Below are 22,806 nucleotides of genomic sequence, written 5' to 3'. Positions count from 1 at the left end.
TGCCACCTTCTCCAAATACTGGGAGTCAGAATCTGGAGCCCATCAATGTGGCCCCCAGCACTTTGCAGGCAGACAAAGCCAGACAGCCTGGCCTGTGGTGACACACACTGAGGGGAGAACCACGGTGTCTGGAGAGCTTGGGGACGTCTGGCTCCCCCAGGGTTGGCTCGGGCCTGGTGTTTGGGGGCCCAGGGGCTGCCGAGGGGTGCAGGAGCTGGGGCTGGTACAAGGGGCCACTTATTTCCCTCCCCTGCTATTCCCTCCTTTTGCTCTTTACGCCCCACTTTCAAGCTATTAGCAATCCTGTTTTCTCTGCCCTCAAAAGAAACCCCAAATCTGGCCACTCCCACGCTGGCACCACCATCATCTGGTTGTCATCATCTTCCCCTCCCCCCCAACTTACGACCAGCTTCCCACCGGCTCCCTGTCCCAGCCCTCGCCGCTTTCGTCTGTTCCGCGCATGGCCGCCAGAGGGCAGCACTCCCATCTAAGGCAGCTTCCGTCCCTCCTCTGCTCTGACCACTCCCAAGCTCCTGCCTCACCCAGGGAAAAAGCTTAAGGGCTGGCCATGCCCCACGAGGCCCCTGCAGGATCCCCCTCGCTCACTGACGTCACCTCTTCCCACTCTCCCCCTCGCCCACTCACTGCAGAACATTGGCCTCTTGGGTATTCCTCGAACATCCCAGGCCTGCTCCTGCCTCAGGGCCTTTGCACTAGCTGTTCCTCTGCCTGGACACGCTTCCCCCGGATCTCCACCTGGCTCCTTCCATACCTCCTCATCTTTGTTCAAATGTCCCCTGAGTGAGACTTTCTCTGACCACCTTATTTATTTAATCCTACAACCCCCTCTCCCTGTTCCCCACTCGCACCCATTCACCCAACCCTTACCCTGTTCTACTTGGTTTTTTTTTAAAGAGACAGGGTCTTGCTCTGTCACCCAGGCTGGAGTGCAGTGGCACAATCATAACCCACTGCAACCTCAAACTCCTGGGCTCAAGCGATCCTTCTGCCTCAGCCTCCCAAAGTGCTGGGATGACAGGCGTGAGCCACCGCGCCCAGCCTGTTCTACTTTAATAGCCATTATCGCCTACCTAACATACTTACATACGCACTTAACGCCGCTTGTTTTTTATGTTTGGTGGTTTACTGCCTGTCCCCACTAGGAAGTGCACCCCTGGGGGAGCTGTCTCTGTCTTGTCACTGCTGTATGCTCCGAGCCCAGCACGGGGCCTGACACACACGCATAGTAGGGCTCAGTGAATACTCACGGGATGAACGGGTCACACTCCAGCCACAGAGGTGCCTGGCTGTGACAGGCTGGTTCCATCCTGCTTCTGCTAGCTGCCACCTATGTGACCTTGGGTGAGCACTGCGGAGCCTCGCCCACCAGTGACAATGGCTCTGTCATGCCTCACCCAGAGGCTGCTGGTGAAGGTGACATAAGAGCAGAAGAAACACACCTGGATGGCCACTCCTTGTGGGGGGAGCAGCTCCCAGCTCCCTCTGTCTCTTTTTCTTTTTTTTTGAGACAGAGTCTCGCTTTATTGCCCAGGCTAGAGTGAGTGCCGTGGCGTCAGCCTAGCTCACAGCAACCTCAAACTCCTGGGCTCAAGCAATCCTCCTGCCTCAGCCTCCTGAGTAGCTGGGACTACAGGCATGTGCCACCATGCCCGGCTAATTTTTTCTATATATATTAGTTGGCCAATTAATTTCTTTCTATTTTTAGTAGAGATGGGGTCTCGCTCTTGCTCAGGCTGGTTTTGAACTCCCGACCTCAAGCAATCCGCCCGCCTCGGCCTCCCAGAGTGCTAGGATTACAGGCATGAGCCACCGCGCCCGGCCCCTCTGCCTGTCTCTATTTCCCCATCCACCACTCTTGCCTCTTCTTAGGAGCCTGGCTTGGGAGGGAGGGCCCTGGCTGGCCCTGCATTAGGCTTGGAGTGGCAGTACTGGGACCAGGGAGGCAGGGGACAGGCAGAGGGTGAAGGCTTGGGTTTGTCTTTTCCAGCGACAGGCCAATGTTTCCAGGCCTGTTGGACTCCCTCCCCATCTCCTCTTTTTGAGGTCAGCCTATTGACATTATTACACACAATAAGTTGCAACCATTAAAGTCGCCAATGGGATGAGTTTCGACACATGCATACACCGTGAAAAAACACCCCCACAATCAAGAGACCTGATATTCCCATCACCCCCAAATTTCCCTGTGCCTCTTTGCAGTCTGCCCCTCCCTCTACCCCCAGGCCTATGCAACCACTGATCTGCTTCTGGTCACCATGAATTAGTCTTTTCCCTTCTAGAATATTACATCGGTGGAATCACAGACCACGTAGCTTTTTGCATCTGGCTGCTTTTACGTAACATAATGCTTTGGGGATTTATTCATGGTTTTGCACATATCAGTGGTTTACTCTTTTTTTTTTTTCCTTTAACCACTGAGGAGCGTTCTATTGTCTGGATGTACCGCAGTTTGTTGACGGGGTCCAGCTTGGCGTGACTGTGCACAAAGGTGCATTTGTGGACAGGTCTTAACGCACCACTCGCTTTTCAGAGCAAATATTGCATAACACCCAGAGGTGACACAACATATGTACTGCTTGGCAAAGGCAGTGGCCCATGAGACAACACCCTGGACTAGGATCTCCCGTCCCTCCCACTGTGCCAATGTTAACCCTTTGGCTGCTGGGTCAGAGGGAAGTCCGGGGGCTCATGGAATGACCACTGACCAAAAGGCAAATAATCCGTGGTATGTTTTTGTTTTTTAACCACTAGCACGGCCACCCCAGACCATGTGCTGGCTTCAATGTCAGCTCTGGGAAGGTTTTCTCTGCTCTCCTGAAGTTTATAGATAATATGAATATAATTCACCTGCACACGATTTCATTTTTTCTTTTTTTTCTTTTTTAATTTAATTCACAAAAAGCACTTGCATGTAACCTGCACATGATTCGCATTTCAATGTGCAAATGTGTGGGGACACCTTCCTAGAACCCCAGGAGGTAGCCTCACTGTTTACACTTCCCAATGCACGGGGGACCACATGGCATTGGTGTCTAATTACCAACAGCCCGGGAGCAATGTGACCTGGTGGAAGATGGCTGGCCAAGTTTCTAACAGAACACAATACAAACTTCCCTCATTTTTTGCATGGTAGTTGCACTTCCTGGAAGATTCAGAGGCTATTTTACAAATAAAAAGGACTTTGTGTCTACCAGAGAGTGTTGGCTCTGGGCTCAGATAATTACTACCAGGGATTTCACCTCCAACTAAGGCGAAATTTTAGTTGGTCTGAACTAGCATGGAAATGCTATTTAAAATATTGAAATATTTCTATTCTGGATGGTTAATAGTACAAGAGTAATTGAGAAAGCAGTGAAATTCAAGACATATTCTAATATGAACTTGTTATTTCAAGTTAATTATTGTGACAGGTTTCTTGTCATATAACATAGTTGATAACAAAGATATCAAATATATAAAACCATCAGATAGTATTACAGGGGCTAGAAAAGTTGGGTTTTTTTTCTTTTTTGAGAGAGTCTCACTTTGTTGCCTAGGCTAGAGTGTCATGGCATCAGCCTAGCTCACAGCAACCTCAAAACTCCTGGACTCAAGCGATCCTCCTGCCTCAGCCTCCCAAGTAGCTGGAACTAGAGGTGCACACCACCATGCCCGGGTAATTTTTCTATTTTTAGTAGAGACGAAGTCTCTTGCTCAGACTAGTCTCAAACTCCTGAGCTCAAGTGATCCTCCCACCTTGGCCTCCCAGAGTGCTGGGTTTACAGGTGTGAGCCGCCAAGCCTGGCCGGTAGAAAAGTTTTTAATGTATTTGCTGTTAACTCAGAACAGTGAGGAGAGGAGAAAACCCCAAAACTCTATGGTTAATCCTAAGAGAATCCCACCCATCCAAGTACTAACCAGGCCCGACCCTGCTTAGCTTCACGAGCTCAGGTGCGTTCAGGCTGGTATGGCCATAGTGGAGAATTTCCTAATCTATTGAGACTTCAAGTCACCTGATTCTCAATTTAGTGGGAAGTTGCTGGAACCATCTGATATGATTCCCTGTATCAAAATCCAGAGAAGGCAGGATCATCGTTACGAAAGATGGCGCCCACCAATCAAGAACTCACATCAGCCAGAGCATGGGAGGGAGATGAGGAATGAAAATTTACCTATCTGGTACCATAAACACTGGCCTGGTGGTGGGCACGCTGAAAGCCCTGACGTCAGCATTGTAGGGTGTATCCAGGTAACAAAATCATGTGTAACCCCTTAACATTTTGAAATAATTACATAAAAAAAAGAAGGAAATCACATCAACAATTTGTAAACAATGGCCAGGCGCGGTGGCTCACACATATAATCCCAGCACTTTGGGAGGCCAAGGCAAGAAGATTCCTTGAGGCTCTCTGGGCCTCCAAACCAGCCTGGGCAACATAGTGAGACTCTGCTTCCACAAAATATAAAAAAAAATTAGCCAGGCGTGGTGGCCGTGCCTGGTAGTCCCAGCTACTCAGGAGGCTGAGGCAGGAGGATCGATTGAGCCCAGGAGTTTGAGGCTATGTGAGCTATGAGCACACCACTACTGCACTCTCGTTGGGATAACCAACCTTGTCTAAAAAAACAAAACAATTTCTAAAGACAACAATTTGAGTACAACAATTTGACGATGGGTTGAGTTTCAACTTATATTCTTGGTAAACAACCTGAAGAAATATGTATATAAAGGTAAGATCACTTGGATTAGAGAAAAGGAATATTTTAAAATTTGATGCATATATTGACACATAATTAATTTATATTATCATACAGGTTGCAAAATATTTTGAATATCTTCTTTCCTCCATGAACGTCTAATAGGACATTTGGAAACGGTATGTGACAAGGGACTGACTTTATTGTGCGGAGGCGCCTGTGCGTTAGGCATCCACATGCCTGGGCCACGCCTTCCAAGAGCCAGGAGCACTGTCCTCTCATGGCGATAACCCAAACCGTCCCCATACACTTCCAGAATGTTCTCTGGGGACCTGACAGTCTCTTTGTGACCCATTTGCGGGTTCAGTGGTTAAAAGCAGAGGCTGAGTTATAAGAAATCAGTCTTTGGATGTCTGAGCTTCAGCAAGTTAGTTTGTCTTGCTGGTCTACGAAGCCTCCTCCTCCAAGAAATATACAATTCTGCAATATTGCCAGTCCCTCAGTTCAGGGGTTCAGAGAGGCAGCAACTTGCCTGAGACTGCAAAAAAAGTAAAGGGCCAAGCCCAGATTCAATCCCAGCCCGACTCTTGACTCCTTTGCCGCAAACCCACTCCCGTGGAATAAACGATCTCACTGCCGGTCTCCCAGATGCAAAGCAGGGGTGCAGAGACGCCTTACTGGAGGCCCAAGTTCAGACTGGGAGAAGTGGCAGTGCTGCGGTTGGAAGGCCGTCCTCTCTCACCCCAGAGCCTGCACTTTTTTTAACCTGTTCTCCCTAAAACCAGATGTACACACCTAAGGGTGTGCGCAAAAAGTCACTGGGATGAGGTGAGAAAACATAAAAACGTCTATTCATATTTACTATTTAAGATGGAATAATTTAAGTGTTATTACTGATATACAGACGGACAGCAATACCCGTACACAATTTATAAATAAATATACACATATTGGGAGCACATACCCTAATACTATTTACTCAGGTGCATGATCAAAAAAGGCAGGCTGCCAATGCTTCCACCTGCTAAGTAGCACGGCCTCCCCAGACGCCGTCCTGGGCGCCATCGCTAGGGACGGGCACAGTGGGTAAGTCCAGTGTGGTCTCTGGAGCCTGACCGCCTGGGTTCAAGTCCCCAGTCTGCCACTTCCTAAGCCGTCTGACTTTGGGCGAGTGACTTTACCATTCTGGCCTCAGTTTTCTCATCTGTAAAATGGGAATGCTAGCAGCCGTCTCTGCCGGGCAAGCCGGGAAGCAGGTGCAGAGCTGAAAGAATGAGGTAATAACAAGGGGTGGAGCCCGGATCCACCACCCGTTTGTGACCAGATCGCACCTCAGAGTTGAGCCGGTTTTCTCCGCAAGGTGAGTTAAGAGCAGCACGCACCTCACAGAGCTCTCCCAGGAGGGAAGGAGGTCGCCTTCCGGAAGAAGAGGAGATAGTCATCGCGGTGCCGCCTCCCACAGGGGACTGAAGTCCAAAGACTCAAAAGACGCGATGGCGCAGACGCGCCCTCTAGTGGCGCAAGGGATCCCAGCAGCCAAAGGTCCCGGGGGCTCATTCGGTGCCCGGAGGCCACCAGGTGAGCACAGAGAACTGGGACACCAACCCCAGGCCCACCTAACTAGTAAGGGGTAGAGCTGGGGTTTCAATCTCGCCAGTCTGGCCCCGGAACCTACACTCTTTGCTTTCCAAAACTCTGCCCTAGCTCCAGAGCGCAGGGCACTTGGAATCTTGGGCAGGGTCCTGTGTGGCCTGGGACTATGCTGGGCCTCGCAGGGCGGCCTGGATCGCTGGCTCCTTCAATTACCAGGACGCGTGCACACATCCGTCGCTCACGGCGGGCGGGGCTGGAGATGCTCTGGGTGTCGCTTCCCACCATCTTTGGCCAGCTTCCCTCCTGCCCAAGCCAAGCTTCCGTCGTGCGCCTCCTCTAATTTCTTCCTTTCTCGCTGACTCTCCCAACCCTCCGCAGCACATCCCCCTCAGCCCCGATCGCCCACACCAAGCTGCTCCACATCCAGACTCCCCCAAACACAGGACTGTCCCCTGGGCCCCAGGCGAGGGCAGCAGGACTTCAGCCGCTTCCCGTCAAACTCAGGAGTGCCGGGTTGGGGTACTCTGGGTTCTCGATGACCCCAGGGCCAAACTTGAGCTCCAGGAAGCGACGGTAGTTGTTAGGCGCCTGCGCCACGAAGCCGGCGAAGGGCAGAGGCACCAGGGGCTGCAGGAAGTGCTCCGGGAACTCCACGTCTTGCCGGTGGTCTAGCCACGTGTCCTTGGTCATGACCCCGTTGCGGGGGTAGAAGGGCCACAGGTCCACATGCAGGTGGTTGCTCTCGCTGTACTGCACGCGGAAGAAGTCCCCCTCCACGGCCTTCTCCCACACGAAGCCGCGCTCGTCCACCACCGAGCCGGCCTCTGCTCCCCGCAGCTGCTCGCAGTTGCCCACGTCCTCCAAGTAGATGCCCAGGTCCACGTCGTAGTCCCACGGGATGATGTCCCCGTGGCGGGCCGCCCCCAGCAGCGAGCCGCCCTCCAGCCAGTAGCGCACCCCCGCCGCCTCCAGCACCCCCACCACGTAACGGGCGGTCTCGCGCAGCGCGCGCAGGCAGCAGGGCGGCGTCCAACGCCCTTCGTACAGGTAGGCCGGGGTGTCGCCCACCACTGTGCCGAAGCAGCGCGTGGTCTCCTTGCTGCAGCCGAACCACTCGAGCCGCCCGCCCTCCCAGCTCACCAGGCGGATGCCCAGCGCGTGGAGCAGCGCCGCGCGCCGAGTGCGCCCCTCGCGCTCCGCCTTCCAGCGCGCGTGCGCCGTGGCGAGCGGGGGCTGGCGCGCCGCGGCGAAGGGCAGGTCCAGCAGCTGCACCGCCCAGCCGCGGAGGGCCGTCTGCAGGAACAGGCCGGCGCCCACCGGCCGGGCCAGCGGCGCCGAGAGGTTGAAGAGGTCGCGTGCGCGCAGGAGCACCACGGCGTCCCCGTCCAGGGCGTCGCAGCGGGACGCGGTGGGTACCTGACCATAGCGGGCGGTCCACTCTCGCACGCTGACGTTCAGGGCCAGGCACCTGGCGGGGTTGGCTGTGGCCACCGGCGCGGCCACCAGGCGTGCGCTTCCCGCTCGCAGCGCCTCCACCATGCGGTCCAGCTGGCCCGGTGCCTCGGCCCGCGCCCCATCAGGCACCAGGGCCACGAACTCGGTGGCCACGTAGGTCTCCGGGCGTGAGGCTGCAGCGGGCCGGTCCAGGGCGGGCTGCAGCAGCGCCAGGCGAACATTGGGGATGCGGGGCAGGGCCAGCGGCGGGTAGGGGAGCGCGTCGGCCACCACCACCACGGGCTGGGCTGGGTCCTGCTGCAGGAAGGAGTCCACTAGTTCGGGCACAGCGTTGTCAAAAGCCTCGAACTCCCGCACTAGGATGGTGACACGGGGCCCAGCGGCAGATGAATGGCGAGGGGCCCGGGCGCGGGCGTGCCGGGGCTGGTGCTGCAGCCACGAGACATAGAAGAGGACCAGCAGGTTGAGTGTGATGGCGGCTGCCAGGGCAGCCTGGCAGCGGGTGAGCCGCATGGGGCCCGGGTCAGGCCCTAGCTGGGCCTCCGAGGCATCCTGGGGAAGAGGGATGAGAGCAAAGCCGGAGCTGGTTGTCAGAACCGCCTCCCTTGCCCCACCCAGCCTTGCCCTGCGTCCCCAGTTCCTTCTCAGTTCCCCTTCTTTTCCCTATTTGGTGTCAACTCAGATTTCCTCTCCTCCAGGAAGCCTTCCCTGACCTCCCAGGCTGGGCCATGCACCCCCTCTGGGCTTCCTCAGCCCCCCACTCCAGCCTGACCACTCTAAGTCATCGCTGAGTGTGAGACCCATGAGCGGGTCTTGGTCACTTGCTGGCTCCTCAATGCCCACGAAGCACAGAGCCAGGCATGCATCAGGTGCTCGATAAGTTTTTTTCAGTTGAATCACCTTCCCTTCCACGTGGTCCCACCCTTCTCTGTCTACTTGCCATTCAGATGCCAGCTCAGTTATAAATACCCTAACCCCATTCCCAACCCAGCTTGCAACTTCCTCTCTACTGTTCCCTCCTCCAGGAAGCCCCCCTGAACTCTCCCTGTCTTCTTCCCTTCGCTCCCTCACCCTGGCCCAGGGTGAGGCTGATGCTGCAGCCCCCAAGCATTACCCCACAAGCCTGTGCCATCTGGTCATCTCCCTGACCCTGGCTGGAGTGCGTGGCGTCATCATAGCTCACTGCAGCCTCCAACTCCTGGGCTTAAGCCTCCTGAGTAGCTGGGACTACAGGTATGCACCACCATGCCTGGCTAATTTTTAAATTTTTTTGTAGAGATGGGGTCTTGCTATTCCCCAGGCTGGCCAAGTTTTAAATGTTGGCCACTAATTCAATTTATTTTTTTAAAATGGAGTGGGTCAAACTCATAGGAACAGCAGTTAGAATGCTGGGTGCCAGGGACTGTGGGTAGGGGGAATGGGGAGCTGTTTGATGGGTACTGAAGATCAGTTTTTTTTTTTTTTTTGAGACAGAGTCTCGCTTTGTTGCCCAGGCTAGAGTGAGTGCCATGGCGTTAGCCTCACTCACAGCAACCTCAAACTCCTGGGCTCAAGCGATCCTCCTGCCTCAGGCTCCCAAGTAGCTGGGACTACAGGCATGCGCCACCATGCCCGGCTAGTTTTTTCTATATATATTAGTTGGCCAATTAATTTCTTTCTATTTATAGTAGAGACAGGGTCTCGCTCTTGCTCAGGCTGGTCTCGAACTCCTGACCTCGAGCAATCCGCCTGCCTCGGCCTCCCAGAGTGCTAGGATTACAGGCGTGAGCCACCGCGCCCGGCCTGAAGATCAGTTTTGCAAGATGAAAAAGTTCTGGAGATTTGCACAACAATTTTAATGCACCTGACACTACTGAACTGTGTACTTAAAAATAGTTAAGATGATACATTTTATGTAATATGTATTTTGTTACAATTAAAAAAACTTTTTAACTGGAATGCAACCTTCTAGATACTGCCTGCCAGCTTTAGGGCAGCCGCTCCCTGTCCATTCATTGGCCACCCTCCCTAGCAAGCCCCAGATGGCGCTGTCTCCCTGTCCCGATCACAGGCTTTGAAGACTTGGCTTGTCTCCAGAACAGGTGGTTCCCAGCAGGTACTCAAAAGTTTCCCTATTAAGGATCTGTATAGGTTTCTGCCCTTCTCAGAGAGAGGACATCCAGCTAATCTTCCTACCTCCTAAATACTTCTGACCCCTCCTCCCCATTTCTGTAGTTCCCCCTTCAACCCAGGTCCACCCAGGTTCCTGCCCAACCTCCCCCTCGTCTCCTGCCCCAGTACCCTCTTCATGGTAGCCACAGGGGTCTAAAGCACAAACATGACCTCTCCCTTCCTTGCTCAGATCTTGCCATGGCTCCCCAGTGCCTGGGGAAAAGTTTAAGTTTCTTACAACATTCCACTTGCCTGCCCACCGTTCGAGCCCATCTTTTGTTATGCCTTCCTCAAACTCTATGCCTAAGTCACCCTGACCTTTCTTTCAGACAGGTCACTTATTTCTAAGTGACTGCACATTCTATTCCTTCTGTCTAAAAGAGTCTCCTCTTAAGGATGCTTTCTTTCCATACTTCTTCTCCTGGAGAACACCTACTTATGCGTGAGGCCTCAGCTCAGACACCCCCTCCAGGAAGCCCTTCCTGAATCCCTCTAGGCTCCCCCAGCCCTGCCCATTTTGGTCCATCAGATGGGGATGGATGTTTCTGCCTGCTAGGCTGTGAGCCCTGGGAGGGCAGACCCAGGGCTTTCTTGATCAGCGCTATACCCCCAGCGCTGCTGAGAATACACTTGGCAAAAAAAAAAAAGGGGCAGGATGCTCCTCTTCCCCCAGGTATCCACGTGGCTCCTCCCCCATGGCCTGCAGATCTTTGCTCAAATGTCACCTTCCAGTGAAACTGAACCCTTCCTTTGGCCATCTTATTTAAAACTGCATCTCCCTATCACCCCATACTTCCTGTCCCCCATCCCTGCATTCTTTTTCTCCCCTAGAAGTTATCATGTGGGTTTTACTTGTCCTGGTTACTGTCAGAGTCCCCATGGAAGGTGGCGATCTGTTTTGTCTGTTCTGTTTCCTGCTGTATCCCCAGAGCACAGCCCAGCACCTGGCATATAGCAGGTGCTTAATAAATAGGTGTTGAATGAATGTTAACAGTTCAATGACTTGAACTGTTAACATAGGGAACCTGGGCTCAGAGATGGGAAGGACACAGGGACCAGAACCCAGGTGTCCACTTCCAAGGCCCTGGCTCTCGCCACTCTGTCTGGCTGACTCTGGGCCAGGAGGTGCCTACGAGGGAAGGACAGAAACCAGGCACTTAGATTCTAGTGGGTCTGATGGCCGGATGAAGAGAAGCCACCTGCTGATGGGGGTGTGAGGGAAACTCAGAAGGAGAAAGGAATTATCTAGTACCCTGACAAGGTTAGTCCTGGCTTCACCAACTGTAAGGTAGGAACTATAAGGACTGCAAACCCCTTCACTGGGGCAAGGTGGCTGAAATAATGATTTTGAAGGTCTGAATGTTGTATACTTTTCTGAATCGAGAGAAATAATGCTAACAATTCTATTGGCTCACCATGGGCCAGGTCTTGTCCTAAGTACTTTGTGTACATTCACTCATTTAATCCTCATGTTATGATCACAATTAAAGATGAGGAAACTGAGGCACAGAGAAATGAAGCCGCTTGCTCAAGGTCACATGGCTGGGAAGTGGTGGACCCAGGATTTGATCTAAGAAGCTGGCCCCAGAGTTGTGCTTTAAACCAATACACTCTGCTGTTTCTCTGGGGTCCACGCAGAAGGCCCAACTCTCAGACCATCTTTGGGGAGCCTTCCCCAGCCCGAAATTGGCAGGTGCTTTCAAAGCTAAATACAGCACGTTAATTAATTAATTCAACCCATTAACACAACAAACATATTTATGGGGTGTTCTCACAGGATGAACACGGCAGTCATTGGGCTGGCCATCTAGAAGATAAAATCCAAACACACAACCTACAGATATGGCAGGAAGGCAGCAGGGGCATGAGAGAAAACAGGGGACTCAGCTAAGCTGAGACCTTATTGTCTCTTGTTCCCCACAAAACAATGTTAAGTGGCCAGACTCCCTTCAAGCCTGAGCCTCAGCCCCTGCATCTGGAGAATGGGAATGTGACGGTAAGAAAAAAATGGGAGGTATGTGGGAAAGCCTCTGGGAATAAGGAAAGGGCAGTTTCCATGTGAGTGTTGATGACACCAAGGGACTTCTTACCTCCTAGGTTGCAGGCTTGGGGAGTTCCAGGAGGGCAGTTCCAGCCCAGCTCAGTTGCACTGCTGAGGAAAGAACCAGAAGACCCCGAATTAGCCAATTCTGTGTACTAGAGCACAATTTCATCTTACCCACAAAAATGGCTACTAGAAGGTCAGGGAATTCTTTCTTTTGAAGTCTCATAAGCTTGAGCACCACCTGGGGCAGCTCAGGAGTGGGGCAGGGTGGGTGGTAGGGATGTCAGTTATCATAGCAACCTATAACCAACCATCCCTCTCTCATGAATGTTCAGAAAAGTGGGGCTAGAAGTGACAGAAGCTGTTACTATGACAACCCCTCCCTCCCTAGATATGCTCCACCCTGAGACAGAATCTTAAAACGTCCTGTACTTTGGTGGGCCTGGTTCCTAGAGTCACTGGAAAAGGGGGAGGGGGTGGCTGCCCTGTTACTATAGTAACCAGGGCTTGGCCTTGCCTGTTTCTCACTTCCCTGGGGATGGTCCAGGCCCTGTAACCATAGCAACTGAGCCTCAGCAGAGCAGCTCCTCCTCTAAATAAAAACACCTGGTAGATTTGGTCCATAGAAGATGGTTACCATGGTAATATCAGCAGGGTGGCTACGAGGGAAGGGTTGGGGAAGAGGTGTTCTCTTGGAGATCAGTGTCCTTGGGGCTGGGGTCCTTTCTACCTGAGTGCTTGGTGGGGAGGGGTTGCCATAGTACTGATGAGGGCAGGAGCAGAAGGACCACCAGGGACTTAGGTTACCTTAGCAACCTTCTCCTGGTGTGGATTCCAGAGAGGTTTGGAACTTCATAACCACAAAGGTGGAAGGGTGGGGAAACTGGGGGCTCCAGGCTTGAGAAGGGTTACCATGACAACCGACCTGGCCAGAAATCAGAGAGGATGGGGCCACCGTTCAAACTACCTCTAGTGATCGCCCCTTCTGTCAAAGAGGGAAAGTGTCCAGGAGAGTGTTATTTGGGTCTGGAAGGGGTAAGATTCTTTCATCGGGACGAAGTGGGAGGAGGGGGGCAGAAAGCAGCCCCTTCCTAAGTCTCGCTTTTGCCAGGGTGACCGTCGACCGGGGCCTGGGTCTCCTTTGCCCACTTCAGGGCGTGCGCCCCGCCCTGCCTCTGTCCACCCCCCCACCCCCCAGGCACGCTCATCTTTGGGGTCGACCAAGGTGGGCAAGGCTCGCGCCCGGCCTCGTGCTCGCCGCCGCCACCCCCTCCCTGTCCTCAGCCGGGCGCGCGAAGGGGGGGGGCGTTGGCGCGGCCGCGCAGGCGCGCGAGGCACAGTGGGCGCGCGGGCCGGCCCCGGGGCCTCCATGATGGAGGAGCGAGCGGCCGCCGCGGTCGCCGCCGCCGCCTCCTCCTGCCGCCCGCTCGGCTCAGGCGCCGGCCCCGGCCCGACTGGGGCTGCCCCGGTCTCTGCCCCTGCCCCCGGGCCCGGCCCGGCGGGGAAGGGAGGCGGCGGCGGAGGCAGCCCCGGGCCCACGGCCGGCCCCGAGCCCCTGAGCCTGCCCGGGATCCTGCACTTTATCCAGCACGAGTGGGCGCGCTTTGAGGCCGAGAAGGCCCGCTGGGAGGCCGAGCGCGCCGAGTTGCAGGTGAGCGCCGCCCCGGGACCCCCGCCCCTCACCCGGCCCGGCCCGGCCCGGCCTCACCCGCCGCCGCCGCCGCCGCCATCTTGGAGCAATGGCCGTCGGGACGGCCGGGGGGGCGGGAGGGGACCGCGACGGGCCCGGAGAGCGAGTGAGGGGCCGTCCGAGGGGGCTCCTGAGGGGACCCGGGGCGGGAGGGGACCCGAGGGGACCCGGACGGCTCGAGGCGGGAGTGTGGGGACCCGGGAGTGGGAGGGACGGACCGGGACCGGCCGAGGGAAAGGTTCGAAGGGCTCAGAACCGCTGGGAGTGGGAGTGGGACGAGCGCGCCGGCAGGGGGGCTCCGGAGACGGGCGACTCGGGACCCGAGGGGAGCCTAGGAGAACTCGGGGAAGGGTGTGGAGAGGAGCTGGAGGGGTGCGGGAAGGGCCCGAGTGGTCTCGCTTGGGAACGAGCTAAGCTCGCAGGGTGCAGACGGTCTCCCGCCCCCGCCCCGCCGACCGGGTGCGTGTTGGCGGCGGGGTACAGGGGAGCGTCTTGGAGGACGCAGGTCCTGGCGGGGAGCCGGGAGTGGGGAGAGGAAGTCGGGAGCCTGGAATGGGGTGTGTTTCGGGGCGTTTGAATGGGGGGCACTGAAAGATGGCTGTGTACGGAGTCTGAGGGAGAAGGAGGGTTTCGAAGGGTCTCAGGATGAAAGTGTGTGCCCTCCCCTCTGAGGGAGAAACTTTGGGGAGCTCAGACATGTGTGGCTGGCTACAAAGTGCAACGAGGGGGTCCTTGGGGTGGAAGCGTGGGCAGGGCAGAGGACATACCCTAGGTACGTCTGGCTGGGAGAGCTTGAGCATGGAATCGCCAATTTGGGAGTGCGGAGGATCGGCCGCGTTGGCTCTGGGATGGGGGTGTGTGCAGGATGTCGGGTACAGAGCCCTGAACTGGAGGCGGGGTGGGTCCAGCATATCCAATATGGATATGAAGAGTCCTGGGATGGGGCCAATGAGGAGGGATGGGGTACCCTGCGGCGATGTATCAGGGGGAGCATTTTGTAGAGCTGGAAGGCAGCACAAGGAGACATTTCAGAGGGACCCTGGGGGGAAGATGTGTTTGTGAAAGTTTCTGGGAAATGACCCCATGGCCTGGAATGATGTATAGAAGAGGAGTGGGCTGGGCTTTGTGACTTCTAGGAGAGTTGGGTCCATTTGCAGTGAGTGTCATAGGAGCCTGGGAATCAGAGATGTGAGGATTTGAAAGGATCCAGGGATGGGCCACCAGGAGTCTGAGGGCTCCTGGCCTGGGGTGTCATTAGTGGAATTTGTCAGTACTTGCTCTAGCCAGCCCATCTTTCCGCTTCTGATTTGCTGTTTCCTGTCTAGTTGAAGTAGATACCTATATCCATCACTGATTAGAATTTTGTTGGCAAGAGGAATAAAGAAAGCCTCCAGGCATTCTCCTGCCCCCACGGGGATCTTAGCTTGCGGTAGCTCAGGCTGGGGCTGAGGTGGGTGAGGGGTCTTTATGTACATGCTTCTCACTTTCGTGTCCTGATCTCCGAGCTCTTCCCCAGCATACATCTCATGAGATCTCAACGCTCCATTGTATAGGCAGAGCCAATGTCTTAGCTCACTCAGCGATAACTGTAGCAGCTATTTATTGAGCACATACTGTGTCTGGGGCACTGTATTAAGCACTTTAGATGCATCCATGCTATGATTTAATTCTTGCAACACTGTGGGAGGGGGAATGATATTTTCTCCCCCTCCTCCCTTTTTAAAAAATATTCAGAAGAGGAAATGGAGGCTTTGAGAGGGTGAATGATTTATCTAGGATCCCAGCAGATGAGTGGCAGGGCTGGTCTATGGTCTTTAAAGCCCGTGCTCTATACCTCTCTGCCACCCAGTACAGATGACAGCACTGGTTCGGGGAACCGAAGTGGCCTCCCCAGGGTCACCCAAGCAATCATAGCAGAGCTGTGGGCCTGTGCGATTTCGCGCAACGCACCCTAGAGCACCCACCATACCTACCACCTTTCATCTCTGAGATGCCAGAGGAAAGATGTGTTTATCCCCTAACTTAATGACCCTTCTTGGAGTTTGAGAGGAACTTATGGGGAACTCCCAGTTAATCTCTCTCTCATCTAGGCTTTAGCATCATCACTTATGTCTTTTGTTCTTCTACGTTGGTAAAAATTCAAACATCTCAGAGGGGTGTATGTGTGTGTGCACATATATGTGACTGAATAAGGAAAGTCACCCCCCTTGTCCCTTTCCTACTCCTCCCCAACTGTTATTGTTATAAAAGTAGTTTGGTTGTGTGTGTATAATATATGAGATCAGCCTATACGTATCATTTTGTGACTTTTTTTCACATAATGTGTTTTCGTGTTCCTTGCACTCAGCACAGAGCTCTAGCTCTCTTGCGCGCGCTCTCTCTCTTTCTCTCTCTCTTTTGATGGGGTTGCTCTTGCTCAGGCTGGTCTCGAACTCCTGGCCCCAAGCGATCCTCCACCATGCCTGGCCTAGTCTGGCCCCTCTTGATGGACTTTTGGACTCTTTCTAGTGTCTCCCCATCAAGCACAGCTGCAGAGAATGTCCTTTATGCCCAGGTGAGGATAAGGCTGAACAGGTGGGTGGGATAGCAGAGTAGGTGTGTTTATCAAATGGTGATCGGCTCCAGCATGATGCTCCACCAGTTTACACCCCATGGGGGCACTTCTTTTTACATACTTTTCCTTGAGCACTTACTGCTTACAGCGAGTGTGACTTCCCCTGTGAGATCCTTTAAGATCCAGACCAGTCAGATTGTTTTGATGAACTCTGAATAACTTTTCTCCAAAGAGCTGACTACAGCTGCTGCTAGCGGAAGACCTGCTGCAGGTATTAAAACGTGCTCGGTACCTGTGTGTACGTGGCACAGAAGGCTGTCTTTTATAAGGTCCTGCCAAGAGGCACCCAAAGTGTGGAGCAGGGAGGTGGCATAGCTGCAGTCCTAAATGAGCAGGAATTTGCTAGGTGGGGGGCTTCCCAGAAGTAGGTGATGTGGTTTCTGCCCTTCTGAAACTTCCAGGCTAGCAGAGGAAGCTGGCTTGCGCAGGAAGCTGCAGAGAGCTATACACGTTCACTGCACAGGCTCTGCACATGTTCTGTGGCACCTCTGAGAAGGGAAGCTCTTTGAGGACAAGAGGAACCTTTCAGGAAGGGATCTGAACTTAACGTTCGTGTAGTAGCAGCGACAGGGAGCCGTGATAAGTGGAGTGCTAGCGGAGAAGGTATGGAGCTGTCGCCTCCCCACTTCCAGTATCCTGGGGTGTTCTGAGTGGTCCACTGGGGACTCATGTTTCCGGGAGCCGCTGAAGCTTGGGAAGGAGGCATTTAGAAGATGCAGAGCTAGATGGCTAGATGGCACTGAATGAGAAACTGCTTTTAGGGCGCTGGGACATAAAGCTGCTAATTCAGAGAGGACTCAGCTCCTGGGAAGACTGAGATTCAAGGACTCCTTGGGAAACCTTTAAATGTTCCCTTGCTGGAGAGAGGGAACAGCCAGAGAGGAGGAAGGCAGTGCATGAGCCAGGTGTCAGAAAGGTTTGGCAGGCGTCTGTTCTGCTAGTCTGGCCAGAGGGAGTGGCAGTGGGTGGATGTGGATCGAGGAGGACTTCCAGATCCCAGACCTGCCTGCCCACCCACCCACCATGGCCCTTGCAGATCAGGCGGGGGCGTGTTGGGGGTGGGGTCCTGGCCTTTGCAGTGGGGGAGAGGCTGCTGGCCACTGACACTTCCCTTTTCTGGTGGGATTCACCAACCTGAGACACTTCAACCACATCTTTCTAATCTTCTTTCCTTCCTCCTCTGCCAGAGGCGCTGGGAAGAGGACAACAAAGTCTGAGGTCCTGGCGCTGTAACGGGGAAGGGAGATCGGGGCTGGAGGAGGCGGCAGGGGTGTGAAGGGTGGCTGAGCGGGTGGGAGGCAGGTGGGGTGCTGGACTCCACCTTCTTCCCCAGCAGACACAGTCACCGTGTCCATTGCTGCGTCCTAGTCCAGGCCACTGTCATTTCTCACTGGATTTCTGTGACTGCCCCCTTGTTTGACATCTCCTACTCCCCCCTCCCATCAGTTCTCCAAGTTCTAGCTGGGATTACTTTGTAACATGCAAAGTATGTTCCCTGTGCTCTTGGGATAAATTTCATAGTTGTTAGTGTGGTCTTCCGTCTTTCATGGGGCCTCCGTACTTCTCGAACTTTCCTCACTAAGCCTTTACACATTCTCAAGCAGCTGCATCGGCCTCTTTGGAGTTCTTTAAGCTCACCATGCAACTCTTGCCTCTGCCCTCTGCCAGCAGCCCCTTCTCTCCCCTGGCTCACTTCTAGTCAGCCTCATGTCTTAGCTGAACTGTCACTTCTTTGTCCCTCCTCCCATAGCATGCTTTGCTCCCTCATTGTGGGCCGAGTCCTGTGCTGTATGTGAGTTGTTGCTGCTCATGCCTGTCGCTGTCACCTGGCAGGACCCACATGGCTTCCCTGATGCTCCCCAGTGCCTTGCATGGCACCTGATGCATGGTGGGCAGTCACTATATAGTGGTGGGTCTGGACAAGTGAAGCCTCTCAACAGGCTGTCCTGGCGCTGGGAAGAAGGACCCATAGAGGAAGCCCAGAAGGGCAGGGAGGACCGTGATGAAGAAACTCAGGGCTTGTGTTTGATAATCAACTTTTTCTTCTCCACCTCTGTTCCCACCTTCTGAAATGATTTATAGAGTAGATTTGGGGGACAGAGAAGACACATAAAGGAGGCCAAGGCAGGAGGAGTGCTTGAGATCAGGAATTCGAGACCAGCCTGAGCAAGAGTGAGACCCTGTCCCTACTAAAAACGGAAAAATTAGCCAGTGTGGTGGCACCTGCCTGTAGTCCCAGCTACTCGGGAGGCTGAGGCAGGAGGATCGCTTGAGCCCAAAGTTTGAGGTTGCTGTGAGCTGTGATGATGCCACCGTACTCTAGCCCAGGTGACAGAGTGAGACCTTATTTCAAAAAGAAAAAATACAAAGGACAGAAGCTTACATTTCAGCAATGTTGATCACATGTGGGTAGTCTGCCCACCTGGCCTCAGATATTTGTGTTGATAAAAGTGTTAAGGGGAAAAAGATCCCATTGTCTTAAGGACAGATGAGGTTTCTTTTACATACTTCAAGACATTATTTGTTGATTGTCCTACATTTCCCCCATTAGAATATAAACCCCATGCTGTTCAATGTTGTATCTTTAGTATTTATAGCAGCACCTGATAAATATAGTTAGGACTTAGTAAATATTTGTGGAGTAAATGAATGAATGATCTTTTGTCATACATTAATGCATGTATGTGCCTTTTTATTTATTCAAAAAGAACCCTGCCATTGCAAATATGCCTGCAGGATAAATTCCTAGAAGTGGAACCAAGAGGAATGTACATTTAACATTTTTATAGGTACTGCTAGATTGCCCTCCAGGAAGGGTACGTCAGTTCATGAGCCGCCAGCGGTCTGTGAGCATGCGTGTGAGTGTGCTCATTGTCCTGGGCCCTGGCCAGCGCTAGGTATTACTTAGTGTGTCCTAGGTATTACTTAGTGTGTTCTCTGCTAACCTGAGGGTGGCACTTGGTCTCTGGGGCAGGACGGAGGTGCTAGCAGGCCTAAGGGTACAGTGCATGGGGCAGCAGGTCAGGGCCCAGTGCGCCCCAAGAGGAGGGAGAGCAGTGGGGGGCAGCATCTGGGAGGCCACCCAGAGCAGACAGCCTGGGGTGAGGCTTTGAGACTGAGAACCGCCTAGAGGAGGTGTCTGGGGCCAGGCTGGAGCCTTCTGGTGGAGTCTCTGAAGCTCTTCCACAGGCCCAGGACGTGCAGGGAGCTGGGCACCAAGAAGGCGCGCCTGGCGGCGAGGGCAAGAGGCCCGTAAGCCACAGACATTCATTCCTGTCTGGTTGGTCTCCAGTCTCAGTGGGATCGGAGCTCCGCTGAAGAACGGGGCCCGTTTGGGAGCCGTGGAAGAATGGACAGGGAGAATAAAAATGCCAAGAGAGGTAGAAGCCGGCATTAGTTAGTCCATATTCTGTGCTAGGGTTTGGACTAAGAATAGTGTGACACATGAGGGGAGGGCACTCTCAGGAGCCCCACTTTCTAGAGGGCCACGTGGAGGCTTAGACAAGGTTGGCGACCTGGCTCAGACCAAGCAGCGAGTACACGTGTGAGCTGGGCTGGCACTCAGGCTGTCTGGGGCCAAACGGCGGGGCACTTGGGGAGAGGCCAGGGAAGAGCCCTGGTCTCCGGGCTTTGGCAAAAGGGTTTCTGGAACATGGGCAGGGGCCAGGATCCTGCCTCGAAGGTCGTTGGCTCAGTGTCTCCAAACGACCTGTTGACAGGCCGGAGCAGACTGGGCAGCCCAACCCAGCAGACGGTGTGAAGAGCTTGGCAGGAGCCCTGGGTCATGTCTGTGTCGCATCTCTCTCACCCGGGGCAGCAGTCAGTGGGACAGCGGGGGTCGGGTAGTACAGCTTCTGCATTGGAGCGGGAGCCGAGCCGAGCCACCCACTCTTGTCCCTAAGCTCCAGAAGTAGCTTCCTACGCCTCCCAGAGACAGATGCTTTGGTAAGAATAGTGGGACGCCACCCCCACCAGCATCCTCAGGGACGGCACCTGCCAGCGGGTGAGGGGGAGTCCAGGCTGTTAATGCCTCCCCCTGCTCCCCACTTTCATCCCTGACCTCACTTCTCCCCAAAAGGCAGCCACCAAGTGCGGCCCAAGCTGGCTCCGTTTTAATTTCAGGGGTTAAGGACTCAAGCTCTTTCATTTCGGGCAACATGGCAGCTTTGGTCCTCTCTGTGTTCCCTGGAACCCTGGCTCAGAGTCTGTTGCATGTCACTGTGGGAGCAGTGACAGGGGCTGCACGCGAGTGCATGAGGGACCCACCACCAGTGGGCCTGAGCCCTGCGGTCTTCCTTTGCTTTCCGTCTCCCCCAACCCCAGGCTCAGGTGGCCTTCCTCCAGGGAGAGAGGAAAGGGCAAGAGAACCTAAAGACAGACCTGGTGCGGCGGATCAAGATGTTAGAGTATGCGCTGAAGCAGGAAAGGTGAGCCCTCCTGCCCTTCCCTGGTCCTGCGTCTGAGACTCAGTCTGGAGCACACAGTCCAGAGGCCATTGGCTGTGTTCACACCCAGCTAAGGGAGATCTGGGGTCACGCGTTCTCTTCTCGCCATCCGAATACCATAGGGTTCTGGGGCGGGGCGGGGGGGTGGTGGCTAAGACATTGTAGGTGAAATTCAAGATAGAGCCAGTGACAATACTCACGATGGTGGTGGCCCACTGTGTGCCCAATACTGTGTATTCCTCATCCTGTTTATCCCTTTCAATAGCCTAATGGGTATCATCAGCCCTATTTCTGGTAAGGAACTGAGGTTTCAAGAGGGTAAGTGACTAAATCAAGAGCTCCCAGGGCTGGGCTAGTGAGCTAGTCTGCCTGGCTCCGAGGAAGGGCTGCTTTGCCACCGTGCGATCTGTGGCACCACCTCTGTGAGGCTCTGGGGGTGGGCAGCAGTTCACCTTCGGGGGTAGGAGAGGGGATTAGGAGAACCCTGGGATTGGAGGTTCCCAAGGTGACTGCTGACCCCGTCTGCTCTCCTGCATCTCTTACTCGTTAATCATTTGCTCTTTTAGGGCCAAATATCATAAACTGAAGTTTGGGACAGACCTGAACCAGGGGGAGAAGAAACCAGACGTGTCAGAACAAGGTACCCACCCTCGGACCTCCCCGTTGTGGGCCCTCCCCTGCAGCTGGGTGAGACGGAGAGGCGTGAAGACGCTGCGTAGAGAGCAGAGCTGGCCCCGGGGCCGGGAGTGGTGGAGTCTGGCTCCCAGGGCCCGGCCCCGGTGGGCTGCTCCGTGCCAGCTACTGTGCTGGGCCTGGGGGCCAGTCCTGCCCGCGTCCCTCTGTGAAATACAGACAGACTCACAACCACTCGGGGATCCTTCTAGCAGTTGCCGCTAGTTGGGGAAAGTGTAGGAAAGCCCGTGAAGCCGTCACCCAAGGTGGCGTTTGAACTGGGTTCTCATTCAATCACTCAGCCAAAAAAAAAGAAAAGAAAGAAAACTTATTTATGGGGTGCTGGCTTTGCGTCACAAATCAGGGACGCAGCAGAGAGTGAGGCAGACATGGTCCCTTAAAGTCTAAGCTCCTTGAAAGAGGACTCAGTTCCCCGGGAGGGGAGTGAGGGAAGAGTGCACAGATGCCCGGGGATGCACACTGGACAGCGGGTGCGTTAGGGGACTGGGAATTGGTGTGACTGGGTGAACAGTGTGGGAGGGAGGTCGTGGCAGGGTGGGCCAGGTAACAGCAGGAGCTTGGCCAAGGGGAACTGTAAAGACCTAACCTGCGAGGCTGACAGTGATCATCGTTATCTGACGTCAGCCTCCTCCAAATAGAGCGTGAGTTCCACGAGGGCAGGGTCTTTGTTTCCTGATGGAGCCCAGGCCTCGGGGTAAGCACCGTGTAGATGCCCAGTGAATATTTGACAAGTAAAATACTAAACAAATTGTCTAACTTAACAGTCCCAAGAGGTAGGTGCTGTTGTTATCAGCCTCGTTTCTCGGTGGAGGAAACTGAGGCCCAGATGACACTGACCTGCTCACGGTCACAGCTGGGAAGCAGCAGAGCGGACTTGCACCCAGTCTGCCTGTTCTCTTAGACCAGGCCAGCTTTCCGTGTAGGAAGATGACAGCGTGCCCTGGGTTTTAAGCTAAAACCCTTATCTTGTGTGAGGACTAGGCTGGGGAACAGGAGGCGAGAGCTGAGGAGCTCTGCAAGGAGGAGGAATCTCTGGGAGCCAGAGGGGTTTCAAACACTCAGGAAGTGACGCCGCAGGCCCCGTGACAGGGACCGATTTGGGTCTGAGGAGTGAGGAAGATGGAGGAGGTGACGAGTAGGAGGCAGTGCCCGACTAAGACAGCCTCCTCCTTTCTCTCCAGTCTCCAATGGCCCTGCGGAGTCGGTCACGCTGGAGAACAGCCCGCTGGTGTGGAAGGAGGGGCGGCAGCTTCTCCGACAGTGAGTGTGCAGGGGCGGGGGGCTGGGGACCGAAGGCACGTTTGGCCTGAGAGATAAGTCCAGGGACTCCACAGTCCTTCCTGTCCCCAGTGAGGACACTTGAAATAATCGGGATCCCAGCCGGCCACAGTTGGAACGGCCTGTCACCCTGTGGTGGGGCCTTGCC

The 22,806-nt window shown here is 54.5% G+C and overlaps 2 protein-coding genes across 5 annotated transcripts in view; one reads left to right on the top strand and one right to left on the bottom strand.

The window, feature by feature from the left end:
* Nucleotides 1-1,737: 1,737 nt before the first annotated feature.
* Nucleotides 1,738-13,819, bottom strand: FKRP (fukutin related protein). Of its 2 annotated transcripts, none has more exons than XM_012761503.3 (3): nucleotides 13,647-13,819; nucleotides 11,985-12,046; nucleotides 1,738-8,295 (listed from the first exon to the last, which is right to left on the bottom strand). In XM_012761503.3, exon 3 carries the CDS (start codon nucleotides 8,254-8,256, stop codon nucleotides 6,769-6,771), a length of 1,488 nt encoding a protein of 495 aa, XP_012616957.2. In that variant the 5' UTR covers nucleotides 8,257-8,295; nucleotides 11,985-12,046; nucleotides 13,647-13,819; the 3' UTR covers nucleotides 1,738-6,768. The 2 variants fall into 2 exon arrangements, with proteins under 2 accessions (XP_012616957.2, XP_012616958.2); XM_012761504.3 differs by lacking the exon at nucleotides 13,647-13,819 and adding an exon at nucleotides 12,746-13,130.
* STRN4 (striatin 4) overlaps nucleotides 13,265-22,806 on the top strand; it is a 24,392-nt gene continuing 14,850 nt past the window's right edge. For all 3 annotated transcript variants that reach the window (XR_012912476.1, XR_012912475.1, XM_075993192.1), the window contains exons 1-4: nucleotides 13,265-13,589; nucleotides 20,566-20,669; nucleotides 21,254-21,327; nucleotides 22,562-22,640. Coding sequence is in view for 1 of the 3 variants with exons in the window: in XM_075993192.1 (XP_075849307.1) it covers nucleotides 13,308-13,589; nucleotides 20,566-20,669; nucleotides 21,254-21,327; nucleotides 22,562-22,640 (539 nt within the window). In the remaining 2 variants the exon portion in view is untranslated. The remainder of the gene's footprint in view (nucleotides 13,590-20,565; nucleotides 20,670-21,253; nucleotides 21,328-22,561; nucleotides 22,641-22,806) is intronic.

The sequence above is a fragment of the Microcebus murinus genome, chromosome 16 (assembly GCF_040939455.1).
Source record: "Microcebus murinus isolate Inina chromosome 16, M.murinus_Inina_mat1.0, whole genome shotgun sequence".
Lineage (NCBI taxonomy): Eukaryota > Metazoa > Chordata > Mammalia > Primates > Cheirogaleidae > Microcebus > Microcebus murinus.
This window is presented reverse-complemented; position numbering and strand designations above follow the sequence as displayed.

What these genes read in the sequence shown, in the direction of transcription:
- FKRP (XM_012761503.3), bottom strand. Translation starts at nt 8,256, where the DNA reads ATGCGGCTCACCCGCTGCCAGGCTGCCCTGGCAGCCGCCATCACACTC.